The sequence below is a fragment of the Rhinolophus sinicus genome, chromosome 6, assembly GCF_057876585.1.
Source record: "Rhinolophus sinicus isolate RSI-liver-muscle chromosome 6, RSI-T2T, whole genome shotgun sequence".
NCBI lineage: Eukaryota > Metazoa > Chordata > Mammalia > Chiroptera > Rhinolophidae > Rhinolophus > Rhinolophus sinicus.
The window spans coordinates 20,353,498-20,377,067 of record NC_142506.1 but is presented as its reverse complement, the minus strand read 5'-3'; the positions used below and the strand labels follow the sequence as shown (position 1 = coordinate 20,377,067).

The window sequence follows — 23,570 nt, the reverse complement described above, 5'->3', positions numbered from 1 at the left end:
TATTCATGGCAATTAATGATTTAATATTTCTCTTCCTAGACATCTACAGGAGTGGGTTCTGCAACAGGTTGATAGAAAGAGGTCTTTCTTTTGTTTTCCAGTAGGTGTTGGTAGAATGTCTTATTTTCTCTCCAACTGCAGCCTTTTATTCTCTCTCACACTGCAGTGTTATATTTTCTCTGCACTATTCTGGCTTCTCACACAATGGGGGGATTCCCTGGAAGGCGGACTTTTCCTCTGTGAACAGTTTGCCTGGGTCACAGGGCGCAGTGTCCTTGTGGGTATGCGGAGAGCTTCTGAAGTTCTAAAGCTTTCCCTGCACCAGTTTCAGAGCCCATGTGTTTCAGCCACTCTGTTTACTCCTAAAGGGATCCGCCCCATAGGTGGAAGCAAGGACAGGGTGAGTTGTGAGAGGTGGCCCAGAGCAATTGCGGTGACCACCACCAGAGCCAGTCCTGCTTCCATGGCTCCCTCCCCTTTGCTGGAACTAGTTGGGCTGGGAGTCTGTGTCTGCGGCCCACAGTTCTCAGAACAGCAAATATTCTGTTCTTTTGATCTGACACTACTACTGTTCCACTTCTAGCACTGGGCAGATGGGGGGTCAGGGCGAGCTCTGGGAGGATAGGGAGGGGGCACCTAGGCTCAGTGCCTAAGGCTTCCGTTCTCTGCTCGGCAGTGAGGGCTTAAACTACCATTTTCAGCATTCTTCCCTCAGTCTTTGCTCCGAGGTCTTTGCCGTGAGTGTTGTGTTCAGCCGTGTTATATGCTGTCCCCTCAGCCCTGTGGGCCATAAATGGAGCCCTAGCAGTCCGAGGTCTTCCCTCTCCCACAGCTGCGGAAGTTCCGGGAGGCAGTGAGCTCGGAGCACTGAGTTAGGTCTGCGTCCTGCGCCCGTGCGGCTCCGTCCCCGCACATCTCCCTTCCCTCCTCCCCCCCACCACACGATTCAGTAGTGGGCCTCTTAGTCTTGCCTGTCTGCTGCACAGGGAGTCCTTTGTAAAGTTAACGTTGTTCAATTTGTTGTAAATTTCAGGGGAGATTTCCAGAGGCTCACCTTACACTGCTATTTTTGTGACATCATTCTCTTTCATTTCTGATTGTATTTGTTCTCTCTCTCTCTCTCTCTCTCTCTCTCTCTCTCTCTCTCTCTCTCTCTCTCTCTCTCTCTCTCTCTCTCTCTCTCTCTGTCTCTCTCTCTCTCTCTCATTGCTTTACATCTGCCAGACCGTTTGTTCCCGCGCGCTCTTCCCAGGATTTCACAAGGGAGTGCCTCGGCAAACTGAGGCCCATCTGAGACCTGATGAAATTATATCGGTCCCTCCCTTCCAATGGATTCCTTGGAGATGTGCGTGTGTGTGAAGGCAAAGTAAAAGCTGGAACACAATGGGAACTTTCGGAAAGACAGCAGGCAGGCTACATAACACACAAATCTTGAGATTAACAATGTTTTACCTCCCTAGAAGTTAACCAATAAAAGCTACGCATTGGCCTGATTCAGGGCTCAGTCCTTGAGGCTTGAGACCCTTGGCCCCACTTGCACCCTATTCTTGACTACTGTCTCTTCTTAGCCCTGCGCCACCCTTCTCGCTTCCCACAGCTCCTGTCGTGCTGGACGCGACACTTTCTCGTCTAGCCAGGGGTGATCAATTTTATTGATCTTTTCAAAGAACCAACTCCTTGTTGCATTAATTTTTCCTATTTTTTTTTGTTCTCCATTTCGTTTAATTCTTCTCTAATTTTTATTATCCCCTTCCTTCTGCTGACTTTGGGTTTTATTTGTTATTTACTTTTCTAGTTATTTAAAATATAATGTTAGGTTGTTTATTTGGGATTTTTTTTTTTTTTTTATTGAATAGGTCTGTAGTGGTATAAATTTCCCTCTTACTACTGCTTTTGCCACATGCCAATAATTTTGATACAATGTATTTTCACTCTCATATGTTTCTATGCATATTTCAATATCTATTTTTATTTCTTCTTTGACCCAATTATTCTTTAATAGCACATTATCTAGTCTCCATGTATTCATGATTTTTCCTGCTTTCTTTTTTGCAGCTGTTCTTCAATTTCAAAGCACTGTTGTCAGATAATATGTTTGGTATGGTTTCAATCTTCTCAAATTTTGCTGAGGACAGTTTAGGTTAAGGTCCCAACATATGGCCTATCATTGAGAATGTTCCATGTGCACTAGAAAAGAATGTATAGTCTAGTGTTCTGGCATGAAATGCTCTGCAAATCTCAGTTATGTCCATTTGGTTAAATCTGTCATTTAAGGCTAATATTCCCTTATTGATTTTCAGTTTGTATGATCTATCCATAACTGTCAGTGGTGTATTTGAGTCCTGTACTACAGTTTTTGTTTATTTTGTCAGCTTCTCCCTTTAGTTCTGTTAGTAGTTGCTTTGAATAATTTAATGCTCCTTGATTGGGAGCATATCTATTCATAAGTATTATGTCTTTTTCCCTCTATCATTATGAAATGTCCATATTTGTCTCGTTACCTTTTTTTCCCTAAACTCTGTTTCATCAGGTGTAAGTATGGCTACATCCACTTTTCTCTGGATACCATCTGCTAGGAGTGTCATTTTCCACTCTTCACTTTGAGACTATATGTGTCTTTTTCAGGCAGCTTGTTTTTTATTTTTTTTTTAATCCAATCTGCTACTCTGTGGCTTTTTATTGATGAGTTAAGTCCACTTACATTTAGGATGATTATTCTGCCTTCATATTTAAAGGATAACTTTGCAGGATATATTATTATTGCCTGGTAAATTCTCTTTCAATAGTTTGAAAATTTGATTCCACTCATTCCTAGCTTGCAGAGTTTCTGCTGAAAATTCTTTGTAGGTTACTGTCGTCTTTTCCTTGGTTGTCTTGATAATTTTTTTGTTATTAATTTTTGACAGCTTCAATATAATGTGCCTTAGAAATGGCCTGTTACAATTGAGGTAATTAGGTGTTATGTTTGTTTCTTGGATTGAAGGATCCAATTCTTTCCACAGATTTGGGAAGTTCTCATCCACTATTTGTTTGAATATACTCTCTGTTCCCTTCTCCCTCTCTTCTCCTGATATACCTGTTATATTGATCTTTCTGATGGAGTCAGATAGTTCTCATAGAATTCTTTCATTTCTTTTAACTCTCAAGTCTCTGTCTTTTTCCATCTGCATTATTTTCAGATTTCTGTCTTCGATATCTCTAATTCTTTCCTCCCTCTGGTCAGCTCTATTTCCTAAGCTCTCTATTTCATTCTTTATCTCTTTTATTTTCTTCAGCTGCAGAACTTTGATTAGGTTCTTTTTTTGTTTGTTTGCTTTTAATGTCAATCTCTTTGGTAAATAATTTATTTTTCTTTTTATTTCTAAGTTCATTAAACTGCCTACCTAAGTTTTTCTGTATCTCACTGAGTTTTTTCAGAACTGCAATATTTAGGTCTCTGTCATTTAAGTCACATATTTCCATGTCTTTAAGGTTATTTTCTGGAGATTTTTTATTTTCTTTCTCAGCTGCCTTGTTACCTTCATTATTCATGGCAATCAATGGATTATTTTTCTCCCTGGGCATCTACGGAAGTGAATTCAGAGCATGTTGATATGAAGAGGTCTTTCTTTTGCTATCCAGTAGGAGTGTCTATTTTCTCTGTACTAGAACATTTTATTTTCTCTTGAGCTGTTCCAGTTTCTCATGTGGTGGGAGGTTTCCTGGGGAAGTGGGCTTGTTCTCTGTGATCAGGTCTCCTCAATCTCAGGGCCCTATCTCCATGGTGGGCGATGGAGTTCAGAGCCTCTGCAATCCCAGTGTTGCCGCTGCAACCAGATTCAGGGCTGTGCTCCTCCTCACCCTGGTTGCCCCCGCTGAGATCAGTCTCAAAAGGTGGCAGTGGGGTGGGCTGATAGAGGCAGGAGGTATGTTTGTGGCTTTGTTCTCTTTTGAGTAATGGTGACTGCCAGATCAGATGCCTCTCCCCAGAGCTCCTCCCTTGTCACTGGAATTAGCAGCATGATTAGTGTGTCTTCCTCAGGAACTGTCTCTCCAGTTCTCAGAACTGTAGATATTCTGTTCTTTAATCGGACACTGCTACTGTTTTTCCTGGGGCCCATTGTTAACACTGGGAGGGTGTGGGGGAGGCAAGCTCTGAGAGGGTGGGGGAGTATTCGGCATCCTTGGATTTGTTTTCCACCTAGCAGTGAAGGCTGTCAGACCTCAGTTGTCATACTTCTGCATTTGGTCTTCGCCCCAAGGTCTCTGCCATGATAGTGGGTTCAGCCATATTATATGCTCAGCCCTCATGCAGAATTGCTGGGCCCACAGAGGGTGCACCTACTGTCTTACTCCTCCCTTTTCCTGGGACTGCAGTGAACTCTGGGCTGTGTTGCTGGCCCCTGTCTCTGCATTTCTCCCTTACCTCTTCCCCTGTTCACCCTGATTCATCCACCTTCTGATGTGATGTTTCAATGTGTAGATCTCTCAGACACGGTTGTGTGTTGCATAGAGGATCTTTTGTTGAATTATAGATACTCAATCTGCTGTAACTTTAAGCAGCGTTTTCAAAGAGCACCCCTTGTGCCACCATGTTTCTGACATCACCTACTTTTATTTTGTGATTCTAAAATACTTTTCTAAATTTGTGATTATATCTGCATGTGCTCATTTAATGGTTTATTGTCGTTTCTGCTATTAAATTCTAAGAGCTATGGAGCATGTACTATGTCTGCTTCTGCGTGTTTTATTTGTTCCCAGTATAACATCAGGCACATAATGGGCAAGCAATACATGCAGATAATGAACATATAAATATTCTCCTCTGAATTTCTCTTTCTGAATATACTAGATTATAATAATCCTTGAAGACTCAGTTTAATGTTAGCCTTCTGTGACCCTTATCTACTAACGCCAAAAAAGACTATACCTCCTCTTGGCTTCTGTAACATATCATACATTCTTAAATTGTGATGACTATATTATATCTTAGTCTGACTGCGAGCTTCTTGATGGCTAACATCTATCATGATGCTTGAAACATGATTGAAAGATGATCTTCAGAGTTGAAATCCACTACACTTGATGGTAATTTCTTACTGTATTATTTTTACATTACGTCTATTTTCAATAAACCATAAATTTTGCAAATAGTGGGGCAAAGCGAATATTAATATTATTAATAATAATCATGTTTTATATTATATCATACTATAATACCAGCTTACATGAGTATTTATTTTGTCTCAAGCTCTATGATTACTACCATGCATACATTATCTCATGTAATCTTCCCCTCAAACTTATGAGGTAAGTATTGTTAGCCTCATTTTTAGATCTGAGAAAATAAACTCTTAGAGAAGACAAGATAGTTTATGACAAGGATGGAATATGAATAAAGTTTAGCTTCAAAGCATAATGTAATATAGTAATTGAAAGGTCAGATTTTAGATTCATGAAGTAATGAGTTCAAATCCCAGTTTGATCAAATTATTAGCTGGGTAAACTGAGCTTCAGTTTTCTAATTTCTGAAGTAGGGATGAAATAATAAATATGTGAGGGGATTTTACAATAAAGAAGACATGTAAATTACTTATCATTGTTTGGTCTATACAATATTATTTTTAATTACAGTGGTACCTTGGTTTTCGAACATCTCCATTGACAAACATTTCAGTTTACGAACACTGTGAATTTTATGGATCTATAGTATCATTAGATAGTAAAATTCATGCTAAATTTGCAGTTTTCTGGGTTGATTTTAAAAGTCTGGAACAGATTAATCCATTTTGCTTTACTTTCTATAGGGAACCAGTGCTTTGGTTTTCGAACGTTTCAGAACGTGAACAGTCTTCCAGAATGGATTATGTTCGAAAACTGAGGTACCACAGTATTGAGACTGAAAGATTTAGTTGAGTTGTAGTAAAGTTACTTAGGATCATTCACTATTTTATAGGAATTTTAAATATGTTTCATTTGTAAAATGCTATAATCAGAGGACTGAAAATTCAATAATTTTTTTAAAAGTTAATAATTATGTAAAATAAAGACTACCGGAGTATGCTGCATAAATTCTATAGGTTGTTAGTAAACCTAATTTAAAATTAATAAAATAGATAGTATTTTACAATGGAGATAAAATAGTCATGTTATGTTTACTTGTAAAAATACATATAAAATGTTTATGAAACATTTGCAGGAAGGTTTCACAGGAAGTACCTCATTTGAAACTCACCATTACATGTGATAAATTTGATTTATATGTTAGAGAAGAGCAAATTTAGGCAGACAGAATTGAGTGACTTATTCAAGATTAGACAATAATAAGCAGTAGAATTTGAATTCAAACTCATGTCTTTCACATCCAAATTGCATGAGTTTTCACTTAATACATGATAAGAAATTCATCATTTAAACTCTAAAAAGAGCCTTTATGAAGTTGATAGGTTATTTAAATTGACATTTTAAAATAATAAAATATTAAAGCAACACATCAATAGAATCTAGCTGCTACAGTTTTAAGTTGCCATGTATTTATCCCAATAATATTAGTTATTTTTTAAATTCAAATTAAAATAAACTTTAACAAAATAAATAATAAAATAAACAATTTAAAATATTACCTAAAATCTGATCCAACTCTCTTCCCATTTTCTGGTTCACCAGGATCTGGACATAAATTGGAAGCTGTTTTAATACCTCCTTCATTTACTGTAACAACAGAAAAAAGAAAAAAGAAAACATATAGTTAGAAAATTAAGGATGCCATTAATTTAAAAATTATATAATATATTCTTGTAATTTGTTATTCTGATCACTATAGTTTAAATATGGGAAGTTAAAATATAATTGTATAACCCAGAAATGAAGACAGTAACATTTTTTCTATTTATAGACCTATAAAAATTAAGTTTAATGTTCATAATCAATGACATATTATTCTGAATACTAACATATCAATAACTAACACTTTATTTGTAATTACCATAAAATTGTGAAATCTCTGGAAATGCATTCCCAAGGTATTAGTGCCAGACTTTCCTTTAATTACTGGCAGTAAAGAAGTTACCACCAGTTGTAACAGTGTCACCTGATATTTTGAAAGTTGCAGTTGAAAAAATAAGATCCTATGAAAAAATCTTTAAGGTTACTAGTACTTCTTATATGGTCTATAACAAAGCAAATTAGTCTGCCAATTTCAAAGTAAAACTATGGTGCAAATTATCAGACATGTCCTTGAATTGTGATATAATGGGGAAAACCAAAATAATGCTTATACTTTACAATCTAGTATAATACTTTCTATATCTATGTTTTAGTTTGCCATTGTATATATTTTCAGCAGTTCTTCCAGAACGCAAAGTTAATGAAAGATTAATTCCCAAGATAGATTTTTTAATGAATATTAAACTAGATAGTTCTGAAATATCTGAGTAATATAGTTTCACAAATTCAATTTTATAATAAACTGGAGAATAACTTCTATTTTTTCCTCTTCATCAATTTATCTGCTCTTTTTAAGAAAATAAATGTACCTGAATAGAGACTTCAGAAAGGAAAAAATATAAACCTTGCAATGGTCTTGTCTTACAATATGGATTAGACAAAACTGTAGAGCTTTATTTAAAGAATACCTACTTCTACCTCTAGATGTTACAATGTACTTACTCTAGGGTAGAACCCTGGGCATCATTTTTGTTAATTTGTTTGTTTTTGTTTTTTAATAATCCTCAAGGTGATTCTCATGTAAAGTCAATGTTGAGAATACTGGATCCCTGCATCATTTAGTTCAGACAGGTTAATGTGTTCAAACCGATTTATCAGATAGCAAGATCACTATCAGATGATGGCCCAACAGTCATGGTTCTAGTAAAGTTGCCAAAGTTTCAATTAGATATGAAATTTCACATTAGTGTCCTTCATTCCATAAACACAACTTTCCTAAATATCCCCAATAATATTCTTATTGCCAATTTTGTTACATGGTCACTGGTCCATGCAAAGTATGTGATATTTTTGTCCTTGGCCTGCTCACTTGCTATTTATTTCCTATTTATCTTTTGTTTTTATTATTTATTTATTTTTGGTTGTTTGTTTCTGGTTTGTTTGTCTTTGGCTATTCTCTTAATTTGTTAATATCACATGTAATAGGCAAATTCAAAGGCATCGACCCACAGTTATCCACATTTTTTATTTCCCTCATCATTTGAAAATCATGACCTCTTTGTTAATGATTTCCAATCTATGGTTTTGTCATCTTTTCAAAGTTCTTTTGTTGCTCCTTTAATGACTTACTAGATAAACTACAAAAATGTCCATTGTCATCTCATGTGCAGGCTCAAATGCAACTTAATCACTGATGTTTTGGTGATTCCATTATCATTCACCTCTAATCCATTTTGAGTACTAGAGGGTAAACTTCCTCAAACACAGTTTTTACCACTGTAAAGTCTCCTATGATTCTAGATTTCTAGCATATCAATTTTATTTCCCACTAGTCACCAAGATGCATCCATAACTTAAGTACAATGGATTCTTCACCATTCTGCAATTTTACTGGATTATTCTAATCCCCCTTTTTACATAACATAGACAATTTTATACATAATTTTTAAATTATTTTATTAATTATAAAAGAGGAGTTTCACATTCCTTAGTCATATATACAAGTATATTATATCTGTGATAAAAATACGAGAAAAACTTATTATTTTAATATACCCACAATTCCTAGATAGGAGTTAATAACTTCTCAGTAAATATACACCAGTTGTTTTATTAACAATACTTTGTATATTGTTTTCAATGAATTAAGTATTTTCTATTGGAAGCACTCTCTTTCCTGTATTTATATGGCTTTTATAAATTGTGTAGTATATCTTTTTATATTGTGATATTTTTAACATGGGATAGAGAAAAGAAGTGGCATGATCTACACTTACCTACTTTATTACATTACAATGCATAACGCAGATTATAGGTTAATATAAAATGGTATATGTATACATTAAAAAATAAAAAATAATGAAATAATTTTTTTCCATCTCATAATCATTATTGCCTTAAAAAATAAGCCTAGGTTGATATGGATTTTTACAATCGCTAAAATCTACATAGTACTAACTACCTGTCAGGAACTATTCTACATCTATGTTACATATATGAACTCATTTAATTTTCTCAACAATCTTAAGGGTAGCTATGATTATTATACACTTCCTAGGTAAGGAAACAGGTATGGAAAGGTTAAAAATGTTTCCAAAGTCGTATTCTTAGTTAATGCTTTAGTCTAGGCTTAAACCTTGGCAGATTGATTAAAAAAAATTATACTCTTAACCCCTGAGCCCTACATCCTGTCCAGAAATCTCGGCAAGACAAAATAGCGTCACTAATTGAAATTCAAAACATTTTCCAGATATTTTATTTTAAAATGCTTACCATATTTATAACTTTCATAAATTTCACTTAATTAATCCTATTTTTTATGATTTTAATTGTCAAATTATCTTTGTCCATTTGGAAGTGTTCTTTAAAACACTACCTTTGGACATCTCTAATACACGAAAGGCTTCCCAATTTAAACTGTGAAGATAAATGGAGAACTTCTCCATGACACATGTGTTTAATGTTCTTTAAATAAAAACATTTAAAATAAAAAAATAAAGAACAAAGTGTATAATCTCTTAATTCTCTGATGTTTAGATATTTCATAATTGCCCATAGCTAGTGATGCTAAGACATTCAGATGAAGTTAGTATTCGTTTAATCAGCTGCTTTCACCACATAATGCCATTCAAGAAAGTGGACAGAGTTATCACTTTTACCTCCTTCAATGTGAAAAGTAACTTGCAAAGTGGTAAGAACATGAGTGTTCTTTAAAGTTTAATTACATGCATGGGGTGCTGCCTCTTGAAATGATCATCACTACGAGGAATACCCTTTTGCTCTGATCTTTAAGGATATTATTATTATTAACACAACATGAGTCCTTTTCCCCACACATCAGTGGGAAAAAGATAGGGCAGAATTGATAGGATTTTAAAAACTGAATGAGTAAAACATGCTACAGGAATCTTAATTTACCACATTACTGTTAAGTTTTAGCTTGAAAACACTGCACTATTAGTCAACATCAAAATACAATACTATTATAAGCAAGTTATCTGAGTCTTCTGATATTACTTATTGCATAATCTACTTTAAAAAATAAAAATAAGTAGATTCTGACTAAAAGTCATTTCCACATTGTCTCATCTAGCTAGTTACATTGTTACCTTTCTTGGAATTTTTTTTTTTTTTTTTAGTATTAGATTTAAAGTGTTTATGCCACCTTATGAAATACAGTGCTTTTGGATATTGTCCTCAACTCAAAAATCATGGATAGAATATCATTTTATACTAACTTTATGTTCTACACAAAGTTGCCTATTAACTCATTTAGCTGCCAAATAAAATGTTGGGTCCTTGTGAGCTGAGACTGGACTTTACTCAATCATTTACCTTCTTAGTCTAGCATGGTGTTGCCCTAGAGAAGTAGCTCTAATAGAAGTGTGGAATGACTGGATAATATGAATGAAGGAAAGCATGGATTTGAAGAAGACGAAATTCAAAATAATTAAAAATATAAATTATGGGAAGCTCATAGTTTCTTTATAATTACACCTTAATTGTCCAAAAGAGCCTAGTAAAAAAGTTGGCAAGCTTTCTAAGTCCAATACTTAAAATTATAAACATGTGTTTTTATTTTTAAAATTTAAAAATCTTATTTTTTTCCCTTTCTTGGACAACCTTCCTTTTTGATGAAGAACAAGAAGGGATGGATAGAGGCTATTTTGAGGCTATTTTAATTTTATGTATGAAAATTGAGTAAAAGACTCAGAATTAGCCATTTAAACAACCAAATGCTTCCCGTGAAGACTTTGTGCAGCTTCCTTAATCTCTTAATTTGTTTTTTAGTTAAACTTTAAAGATGCTATTGGTGGAAGACATGCTTTGGTAATGTGTGTAGTTCATGTCCTCTACACTTATGCTCACTTCTGACAGTTTCAATAATAAAATTGTTTGATTTTCCAAAGATCACGAACTTTAAAATGTACTTTTTTTTTTTAATTGGAAAGGTGTCAGATAAAAGTTGTCTCCTTTTAAAATTATTTGGCCTTGTTAAACAATGATATAAAGAAGACGAAGACCTGAATGCTTACTTGAAAATACATAAATAATGATAAAAATTAAAACTACATAACCCTTTTTTATAAACAACCATAGGCAATATATATTTTTTAAATTATTAAATATTTGAGAAAAAATTGTAACAAATAAAATTTAAAATAATGTTGCCTTGTTATTTTATAACTATAAAAGTTGGCATAGTTTGTTTTGATTGAAAAGGGATTACTTATATTCAAAAAGAAAAAGAAAAAAGAAAAAGTACATTTAATCTCTTGCATCAAATTTTAAGGATAAATGCAAAATTTCTTTTGAAATTCTGAAGTAAATTAACTTTTTTTTTTTTTTTTGCTTCATGAATAATTTTTGTTTTGGGCCTGTTAATTTTCTCAACAATTTTAGAGTAAATATTCTTTAAGTAAAATACATTTTTCTAAAAATCCAGGTTATTCAATTCTTGATCACCCTCATAACCCCTGTACAAAACAATGAAAATAACGTATATACCCACTAAGGCAATATTCCAAGCATACTGAGTTACATACATCTTAATGCCTTGATAAATAATACATATTTTGGTATAAATAGTTTGAATTTCCTAGGACATCTGAAAGTATGAAGCATGCAGCATATGAAATAACATTAGTGTGGTCAAGATGAGGAAAGGGTGAAACAGTCATAGCTTATAATTCCACTTAGAATTCCAAATTAATATATTGGCCAGACAAAATATTAGACATAAAGGTGGTGAAACTATTATTTATGTCTGTAAACAGTTAACTTTTATTTCATGTTGTCATGATGAAATTTGGTATTTTACAATAGTTTCATCCAACTTTTTCCTATGTATATTTTCTATTGTAGGAAAGATACCTTTCTCTCCAAAACGTTTCAAATAATTAATATGGGCAAAATATTGTAACATTATTGTTTGCTCTATAAACTGACATATCAATCCTGAAAATATGTTTTTAATGCAAAAAATATAACAAGAAATCAAAGGAACTTTTTAGAACTTTCCAAACAGGTAACAAACTTTGATCAACAATTTCCAATGATACCTGCTATTTTTGGTTTAGTATTCTTAGATCTAACTAAATGTAAAAATCGCATTTTAAAATTATGACACTAATTATTTTTATAATATATAAGCTCAAATTTGTTTCTTGATAAGTGATGTAATTGCTCAATTTGTGTCATTTACTGTTATATATACAAGTCAATAAAATATTCTTCTGATATAGCTATAAGAAATGACTTTTGTTAAATAAATAATTATCAACTCATTTCATCAGATAATTTGGAATTGAATAAAAGTAACAATGGTAAAAATGCACTCTAGTCAAAAATACCACGTTGCTTAGAGTAACCGATCCATTTACTATTAATATGTCATTTCAGAAGTCAGATGTTGTATCATGAATGACTTCTTTCAAAACTGATGTGTATTTGTGTGAACAGCAGGCAGGAAATTCTACAAACTGCTATTGATTTATACTACAAAAATGCATACCTCTCCTAGATTTTGTATTTTATGTTTGTTTATGGTAATATAAATGAATGTACTAATTCAGTGTCTCTTAATCAGATTTGGATGAACTTCATAATTACTTCACAAAAGACTACTGATTTAAAAGGTTTGTATATTTGAACTCAAGAATATCTTTCTTCCTTAAAGAAAAGCTTGCTGATACAATATTTTTTCTTTAGAAAAATAATTATGCTGAAATTTAGATATATTCAAACAAAAATCCTACAAGGGACCACTAATTTGAGGTATTTCACTCATTTATTTATTTTTTTAATCTCAAATCCTAGAATTACAAAATTAGAATGTTATCAACACACTAGATCAAAAGAGGTTTTTTAAACGTTGAAATAATCTGAGCTTGGAAGTTTACCATATTAATCCATTAACTCAATACACATTTAAATACAAAATAATACTGAATAATAATCATGCGTGTTATATAGATATTAATGCAGTTAATTTGGTAAATATACAAACAGTTTTATAAAACACACATAAACAACACAGACATCACAAACTTCACTCTTGCACTAGAGAAAGTAACAAAAAAGGAGTACACTCACAGATAGAAAACTTGTTGCTGTTGTCTTTCCCTGGAAACAATTTAAATCCTCTAGATTTAAAATCTATGGCCTTTTTCACTAGTTAAGAAAACAAACAAAAACATGTATCAGGATATACAATTTTAAAATGAAATTCAAGTTAACAAATTTTGTTAGCATGGATTTATGCAAGTTAAATAAACTTTTCTTAAGCTTGATGTAGGGTACCCAGAAGAAAATTTGAAAAAAGAAAAATTAGCAATATAATCACTAAGGAGTAAAATACTAAGCAGCAAAGAGGGATTTTAAGTGTTCAATAGGGAGACTCCTGCATATATATGTGTAGGTACTTTTTAATATTATCCAAGGTTTTATATGAGAGCAAAGCATTAACACTTTATCATAAACCATTTGAATTCATCAAATATTATGGAATAAACTAAACTAGAAAAATTAAAATACTGAGACAGAAAAGTGGAAAGAATTTAAGGAACTTGGTCTTTAAAATGAACTAATATATTCTCTTCAGGTAATTTAGTGTAACTGAAATATTAGGACACATTTAATAAAATGGCATAATAGGAAAAAAATTAAATACATTTGAACATTTCTGCTAATAACATTCTCCTTTCAGTCATTACTTTTGTCAGTATGATTCATGTCAGTCCATACATATTGTATAAAATTTATAAAAATGAATTACAACTATTCAGAGTTCATCTAAATATCTTGCTATTATGTTTGAGATGATGATTTTGAAAATCAGTATTATAAGACAGTGGCATAATTCATTGTGCAGTATATTAAAATGGATATGACTGTATTTGCCTAAAAATAAGAAATTCAGTGAGGTAACCGGAAAGCATTTTTAAAAACTTCTCAAGTATTTTTGGAGGAAGGAAAAGAAGTATCATTTTAAGTATTAATTATTTGATTAACTACAATTGCTATGTCATTTTTAAAAGTAATAAAGAACAGTACAAAAGACTATTTTATTTAAAATTTTAATGCCACCAAGTTAAATAAAGAAAATGAATTTAATTGAAACTCCCACTAAGTAAAACAATGTTATGCATTTTGATCTAATGAGATATTTAAATATAAACTATTTTCTTTTTAAAAAACATCATGAACCAAAATGCAAAAGGGATATAGTTAACTTCAGTTATAATTTAGAATTTTTTACATATTGCTTTTTATGAGTTTTAAAGGTAAGGATGATAAGCTGAAACAGTAGGCAATTAGGTTTTATTCATGCCATGAATTTGAAAAAAAGCAAAACTACTTTTTTCCCATTTATTTTTCTGAAATTTCATTGTTTGAAATGGATTTTTGTACAAAGATTTTGTATTCTGCAACTTCACTTATTTGTTCATTGTTTGTAATAGTTTTTGGTGGAATATTTAGGGTTTTTTTTTTTTTACATAAAGAATCACGTTGTCTATAAAAAGTGATAATTTGACTTCATTCCCAATTTGGATGCCTTTTCTTTCTCTTACCTGACTACTTTTTGTTAGTTAAAAATGATCATGTTACTAATTGTCATTTGCCATTTTGCCCAATTCATTCAAATTATGGATATTTTATTGGTATTATTTTAATGATTTTTTCTTATTATAATATCATCAAAAGTAGAAAGGTAGAGACAAGTTCTGATGGTTTACTGGAATACGTATATAGTTAAAAACTATACATACACACAATGGGATTTATAGATGATATAATACAAAATTGTACACCTGAAATCTATGTAATTTTACTAACAATTGTCACCCCAATAAATTTAATTTAAAAAACAACAACAACAAAAAAAAAACCTATACATACTACACATAAAAAAAGAGGAAAATGATCACTGGAGCAGGATTTAAAGATACCTAATTCTTAGCAATTATTAGTTGTGTGATTTTGGACAAGAATCTGCCTTTTTATCCTTGGTAGTGTCTCTTAAATTAAACTGCTCAGTCTCTACAGTTTTGAGATTCTTTAACTGTGACCTTTTATTTCCAGTGAAGGAATGATTATGCCTTTCTCAAGTTGTGCTTTTTGTTGTAAAATTTTTTTTCACACCCCACCCTATGGTAAGCTTAAGGTTTAGTTCTACTGGAGTAGTTAACTACTCTAAATTTAGTTTCTACTTGTAAATTTACCTGCTGTCCTAAAATTCCTTTTAAAAAAAAAACGCATTTTGTATTTTAAAGCATAATTCTACATTTCCCCATCCAAAACATGAATTATTAATAAGAATTCTACCTCTACTTTTCTCTGCATTATAAGATTTGATTTTAAGTATTACAAGTGAGTCTAAAGATTTCATGGTAGTTTCAACACAAATCGGGGATTCTTAAAAATGAAAACAACATTGCGAACCCACAGCAGAAGATTGAAGAGGAAAAGTCCAGAGTGTCAAAGAGCTCAGTTTTAAAATGTACTACTAGGAATACAGGATGCTGAACATTACACAGTGTGTGTGTGTGTGTGTGTGTGTGTGTGTGTGTGTGTGTGTGTGTATGTTTATAAAGGGCAAGTATATGTAACATGCTTATGTCTAAACTTGAATATTTGGTTGGGTGAGGTAAGGGAAATTGTAGCTAAGAAAGTGTCACCTCAGACCAAAAAGTTTTAAATAATTTCCTAGTTCTAAAGGGACTTAACCTTATCTATTTACTTATTTGTTTCTTTGTTTGTTTTTAAGCATTTGTCAATTTAAATTAAAGAAAAAAATCTGTTTTTTTAAAGTAAAAAGTATAATAATTGTAATATAGATGCAGAAGATGGAAAGCCAGGAGAATATCCATTTTAAGAGATAAAAAGGAGTGAATGGAAAATAATTCACAAAAAATTAAAATTTGTTAATCAGTAAACCCATACTTTATTTTTTTCATAATTTTAATATAAATGTATATCACTATGAATAAATTGAGACCATGAATATTGCAAATATCAATTACAAAACCCTGTTCTAAATCATGTATTAGTGAAACATTAAGTCTCAAGCATATGCCATAAATATATAAATATTACTATGTATTACAAAATATAAGAATTAAATATCAATATGCCATCAAGCAATTAGGATTTCTACACATCATATTAAACTTGTAAAATTGAACTGACCTTTTTAACAGTTGTATTTCAGTAATAAGCATGTAAAATGTATTTTATCATAAATTAAAATATGTTGTGGTCTTTCATACAGGTTAAGAAAACATTAAAAGACAGTGTGTGTTTGTGTCAATTCCCTCCACTGTACTGAGTTTCTCAAAGTCTGGAACAGTATTTTAGTCATGTGATACTTGTATGAATGTATGATTGAATTAATAAATGCAATATTATAAATTCTGTTTTATTTAACTAATGGTGTCTTTTTGTCAGGATTTCCTTCACTAATCGTAGGTTAGGAAGGGAGGAAGTGATAAAAGAATGAATGTTCAAAATGAAGCAGGTTCACAAGTAAAGCTATTTTTAAATACATAAAATCTATATATGTTCTTACAATTTTAAATAAAATTCATTAAATGTAAGACATGTAGACATGCACAAAAATCCATTTCCTTTATTTTCTTCTGCTTTTCACATAGTAAACAATTTTTATTTTATTTTTATTTATTTTTTTTGGCTTAATGGAAATATCTTAAAAGTCTGGGATAGTTTTATTTATTGTGGCATTATGTATTAAATGTTATCAAAACATCCTAAAATGCCCTCCATTTTCTACATAGATTATATTCTAACACAATAATAAAGAGAAAATAAATGCAATATGCTGTTTATTATCTTAATCTTCCAAATTTGTAGTATTTATTTTGACAATAGCTTGCGAGTGAAAGTAGCTGCAATATAAATCTGTGACTAAATCAGATAACTTCTGAAAAAGAAAATAATTTCTTTTAGAAAGTAAATCATCTGTATCTTATTGATTGTTTTTGGTTTATTTTTGCTTCATTTTAACTTTTCAAATGTACAATAATGCTTTTCTCTTTTTCTCTACTGTATTTGACATGATACCTGTTTGTATAATTCTTACTTTTTATTTCAAATTAATTATGATTTTTCCTTATCTTTTTACTCAGTATATAAACTATACTAATAAGAACATAATTTCCTTTACTTTTCGTTTTATTAAAACTAGTGTGTGTGTAAGTGTGTGTTTGAATTTGAGAATATGCCACATCTCACTATTGTCAGTTGATTCATTTACATAGGTACTAAGAAATGTAATCAATTACTGACTCACTGATTAGGAATTGTATTACAGGTCAAGATGATGTTAAAACCCAGTGTTTTATTTGTGACATTTTCCTCACTGGACTAGGAGTTGGGAGATTGCGTTCTAGTACTGTAAGAAAATGTGACACATTATTGAACTTCTTTATTTGTTTCTAAGAGATTCACTCATTTTACCCTTCAGTATTTAGGCATAAAATTTTGAACTAAAGAAAGAAGGATCGACAAATATAATTAGAATTCTCAATTCTACCTCAAAGATTAAAATGTGTTCAGAAATTACAGAACGATTTAACTGTGTTAAGAGGGTAAGGTTTTGTTTGTTTGTTTGTTTGTTTTTTGGTCTTTTTTTTTTCCTTTTCATTTGTTTTTCTAAAAATAAATTGTGGCTCCATGTTATGAGCCTCAGAACAATAACATTTAACACTTTTTGTCTACATCCTGTACTGGAAGAGCACAGTACTTCTTTAGAACATAATTATTATGGAGGCTGGCATTTGGTGACTACTTTGTATTATCCTTAGAAAAGAAAGACCAAGAAATTATAGTGACATCAGAGTAAAAGCTAGCTGTTATTCCTAGGGTGTCAGCTTTATCATCTTTCATATGAAGTTTATCACTAGATACAAATTTCTGAGAAAATAACACTTGCTTTATAAATGTTTCAAAAGAAGAGAAATAATACTGACCACCATTTGATGAGAAAAGTTGTGGTACAACTAATGTTCAAAATATTAAAAAATTCATTTGTATAGACTTACATATTAGGGATATGCTGGACCCAAAATATATTAAAATTTAAAAGGATGCAATTAGAACAATTAAATTTAGCAAAAAAATGTATACATTTTAAGAGATGTTATCTATGTATTACTTTTCGAAGTTGAATTGAATTACAGTAGCAATATGTAGCATGACATTCGCTCAAAAGATGGTGGTAAATAAATGTTAGCATCATTCATTGTATTACAATTTTAATACAGTTTTTATTTTTTTCCTTTCTTAAAGTGTGACTACAATTTTGGGCACAATCTGTATATTCAATTTTATAATTAAAATCTAATATATTGTCCCTTTTAAAAATCACTAAAGATAAGCAACATGGTTCAGACACTCCAATATTTTTCTAAGTCCTAAGTTCTATTTATGCCACCATGATAATTTGTGGCTAGTATTTATTCCTGCATATTGAATATATAAATATAAAATTTAAATACTTGTATAAAATTTATGTGATGCCCAATAAATAGTTGAATAAAAAAGTACAATTATATATTGTACCACCATGCTTAAATTCTATAATGAATTCCAGGAATCAGAACATGGCAAAAGTTCAGTAAATGTTAGTTATTTTAATTACTGTTATTACCAGTTATAATTTTTAAGATCTAAGGCCATTCAAAAGACATTGTAATTGATGATGCAATATACTCAATTTTTAAAAATTATTTTCTGTTATGACTTTTTCACTGGGTACGGATGGTAGACAAATTAAATCATCTACTTCCCCAGATTTCTAACTTAAAATTTATTTTTTAAATAAAGTTAGAAACCTCTCCAAATCCTTTGACCAAAAAGTAATTTTAGTATAAATTTATGGAAACATCCTTTAATATGTAATATTAGTTTTTAATGAAAATATGTGTAGTTCAGCATATTTTAAGGTGAACATGAAACAGGCCCGTTTTCATGTTTATAAAAGAAGATTATAGGGCTACAAGGCCTCAAAGTTGTAACAAAATCAGCTTAGACCCTAAATATTTGGAATCTTACTTTTCAGCAACTTCAAATTAAGAAACAAATGTAAAACTTTTGCTTAGAAAACTGAACAGAGTGGCAAGTATGAAAAGGAGACACCATATTTTATAAAATCAATTTGTTAATTTTCACAGGCCTTCTAGATTGAATTAATTTTGTTCCTTTTTATTTAAGAGAAAGCGGATGGACTAAATAGGTGGCAGAAAATCACACAACTAGTATTTGGATAAAGACTCTAAAATTTGTATGGGGGTTTCTTTCCTCCCAGAAATGAAACAATTTCAGGAATTCATAACACTTATGTAGATACCAGCAGATGCACCGGCAATGCTTTGCGTAACAGGTCTTAACAGCTATAGTGAGCTGTAAAATGTCAGGATGGAAAATGTGGGATTTTTACATTCTCTTTATGGATTCTTACAATCAGCACAATAAAATTACTGCATGGAAAGAGTTACTATAGGTACAGTTCACAAATAGTTTTAACAATTTTACGACTACCTCAGCCTTTAATTTAATGAAGGTTTAATACTAATTTTCTGGCAGTTTCAAATGAGAAATTTGATTATCTTTAGTCCTATAGTTAAATATGAAAATCCCCTCCATTCACTTTCTTGGACCCTTTTTTAGTTTTGATAGATCATATTCTTTACAGAAATAATTTTCTGTCCTCTTTCTATAAATTAATTTTACCAGATAATTTCACTATAAAATGTAACATGACAAATTATAACTTTTTTTTTTTTTTCTTTTGGATGCTTAGGATTGCCCTTGGTTTCACATGGATGCCTTAGGGAACATGAAGATTAGGCAAAACTTCTGAAATGATCTCAACAACAATAATGTACCTGGAGGTTTATTTTTAAAAATTACTATTCAAAATAAATGAACTAATTTTATGTCACATATTTGTTTTACATTCAACATCAGAGACCACATTTGCAATGTCTTTTAATATGAGACTAATCGGGAAAGAAGCAACTGCTTGAATAAGAGTGAAGATAGTTGATGAAGATCATCAGACTGAAGATGATTGAATATATTCTACTACATATTTCAATAGTACAGTGAATAATTGTAAGTAAAAAATCCAGAAAAAATATTATTTTTTTAATGCATGACAATTTCCTCATGTCTTCTGATTTCAGATTATTCTATTTTATCCAAGTTCTTCAATAGAAGTCTTGGCATTATTATCTGGGTTCTATTTAAAATACACATGCATAAATGGGCTCTGGTAGTTATATATGCTGCAGGGTTCTACCGCTAAGTTCATGGCGATTGAAGACCGCAAAGCACCTGTCCTAACGCGCGTGTGTTTTCTATTGCCCATATGCCTTTCCAGATAAATTCTCCTCCTTGATCTCTGTACAGAAGGTTCATCTGAATAGGCTATAATCCTGCTGCACAAACTGTGGCATTGTGCAAGCAGCACGGGCATCACCTAGGGGCTTGTTTGAAAGGCAGACAATGAAACCCCATCCCAGGCCTATTGAATTAGAATTAATGGTTTAACAAGATCCCCAGGTGATTCTTATAAACATTTAAACTTTGAGGCATTAGACCAGGAGTGTCCAAACTTTTTCCAACGGTTTTCACCGAGGGCCATATGCGGTAAAATACACAAACAGCTAGGCCACTCACTCTAGGTGAAGTACGTATTGCCTCACCTGGTTTATTTAAGTAAACTAAATATATTTTTGGAATTTGCTGCGGGCCAATTAACAATGGATCGCAGGCTGCATTTGGCCTGCAGGCTGCAGTTTGGACATCCCTGCATTAGACTATCAACAGACCCCTTATCTTCTGAAGAATTCCAGAAAGAGGATAAAGAGTGGGAGGAAAAATCAGGTTTATTCCACAGAGGTCCTCATCCTTATGTTTATTAGTGTTAACTAAGACCATTAACTGAAGGTAACTAGTCCTCTCATGCCAGCCACTGTACATATCTCTCTGTTCAACATCTCTCTCCTCTCATCCCAAAAGGGTTGGGAAGAGTGACAGCTTAGCTGGGTAATAACCTAGGTTATAAGATGATCCCTTGTGTTTCCTTTGCATCCACTCATTTAGAAATAATCCTTTTGTAAGTAAACCTCCCTTGAATTAGCCCTAGTTCTTTTGTTTCGCAATGGACTCTGATGGATATATCACTGGTACATAGAAACTATTAGCGATTTGATTTTTCAGGTACTACATTAAACAATATATCTTATTTTGTCTATAACCACTCTTATACTTCAAAAGGTACGTCTAAGTAAAAAATGTGGGTGTTTATTGTTTGTCATTCTAAGATTGGTGGCTTACTACTTATACCAGGGAATGTTTTGAAATTCTAGATTACATATCTGTGCTCTTCTCTAGCAATTGCGAAGCATAGAGAATTCACAAGGATAAAGTTGATAACACGGAAGTTAAGTAGTTGGCTGTACTGAAGTAGGAGAATAACTGAATTAAGTGTAAAACAGGCAAGAAAAGAATATGGCACTAATAGGAACCTGAAATGAACTGAATATTACACATTACTTCTGTAGAACTTATACATGAAATCAATATGAATAATAGTTAATAGAGCGATAAATATTAGCCACTTCCATTATTCTCTATCAACAGGGCATTAAACTATATATTTTATTTCTGAAGAAATCAACTACCTCAGAAATTTAAAACTCTGTGCTAAAGGTTTTCTTATTTTGTTCACATCTTTACCTTATGAGATTTTTATGTAACTGCAACATGTTTTGATGTGAACAACAAGGGTCAGTCTCATTTACTATGTCTAAAGTATATATACCTATGCCTACTGTCTATTTAAAATGGGATTATTTCCCTCCTTTCTATAGATGCAAAATAGAGAAGGGCTAAAGTAGATTGCCCAAGGTCATACATGTTAGTAAACCATTTTCATTCATTGACTCTGAAAGTTCAATCCTAGCGTCTATACTACCACCTGACTGTGAATAACAACATTCCACATATTCAATTGCCAAGTGAATATCCTGGAAAACCACAAATATATAGATGGGATTAGTATAGCCTATCCTCATTTCTTTTGTAATGCAAAGGTAATAATGTTAAAAATAGCGAATAATGTAATAATGTAAAACAATGTTAACGATATCTAACTTTAAGCATGATTTACTTTAGTATGAAGGAGAATCAGATCCATTAACTGAATTTAATATTGAATAAAAACAGTGATTATTTACTGACAGTGCCAAGTTTAATCCCATGGCTTGAAGCCTCTTACTACTTTATTTTAAAACTGTGAACAGATAAAATGAAAAAGGTGTAGCAAAAGCCAACTGCAATATGAAATTCAATCATCATATAGTCTTTAGCAAAATCATCTTTGGCTGTAATCCTTTCCAATGCGAAAGTTCAGGAGACTTGATGAACTTTTTTTCTCCTTTATGTAAGCCTACTAAATGAAAAAGAAAAAAAAAGAAAAAAAATTTCTAACCTCTCTGGGCTCTGGATAAAATCAATCTAAGATTTCTGTCACTTTAATCCCATTTATTATTGTGAGGAAATGTCACTTGAAGAATATTTTAAACAAAGAAAAGTCAAGCATCAACACTAAAAAGCAATAATCTATGATTTAGAATATAAATGGTGTAATTATGAAACGAAAAACATTCTATGCAATACACCCCAAACCTAACACCATGCTGTTCTGCCATATATGAAGGCTCACTACTCCTAAAACTTTAAAGCTTAATTGTATGATTTCATTCTGTGCACAGCAGGGCAACCATATGCTCTAGAAACTACATGCAAGGGAAGCAGCTTGTTGCAAAAGTGGGTGAAAATGCCCTAAAATAATTCTGAAGAAGATAAAAACGTCTCTAACATAGGACCATTTTTTTCATACTCCAAAAGGCAGAGGAGTCTGCCTTGGCAATAGCTTTGAGCACAAATAGAAAGTCTAGCCCCTTCAAAATATTTTAAAAAGGGAAAAAAATTAAAAGTCAAAAATGTCAGATTCACTGTGACCATCTGATTTCAAAGGTGACATAATTAATTCTGGTAACTATTTGGGGAAATCAGTTACACACAAAACCAATTTCCTTTCTGATCTTTAAAGTTAAGCTTTCCCTTTGATTCACAGCAGTCCCTGTTTTTCGTCCCTTTTTAATAAAAGATGAGAAACAGTATGTTAATATAATGAACATGCTACTGAGATATCTGATTAATAATTACTGGTGAGCATAATGATGGGGTTGAAAATCTAAAACAACTGGCATTTATGAAATAAGACCATTGTTATAAGATGATGATTCCAGTGAATGTGAAAAGACGTATGCGTCCCAAGATCTATTCAAATAAAAACAAAAGCATTGGGGCATCAGAAGTTCTTAACACCTTTA

General features: G+C 31.9%; 1 protein-coding gene across 5 annotated transcripts in view; it reads right to left on the bottom strand.

Moving 5' to 3' along the window:
- The window catches only part of CSMD3 (CUB and Sushi multiple domains 3), a 1,092,836-nt gene that overhangs the window by 628,447 nt on the left and 440,819 nt on the right, over window positions 1-23,570 (bottom strand). For 3 of the 5 annotated variants that reach the window (XM_088798979.1, XM_088798980.1, XM_088798981.1), the window contains 2 exons: window positions 13,240-13,317; window positions 6,603-6,690 (listed from right to left, as the gene is read on the bottom strand). In XM_088798979.1, the coding sequence (XP_088655105.1) occupies window positions 6,603-6,690; window positions 13,240-13,317 (166 nt within the window). The remainder of the gene's footprint in view (window positions 1-6,602; window positions 6,691-13,239; window positions 13,318-23,570) is intronic. The other 2 variants (XM_088798982.1, XM_088798983.1) reach the window with 1 other exon arrangement.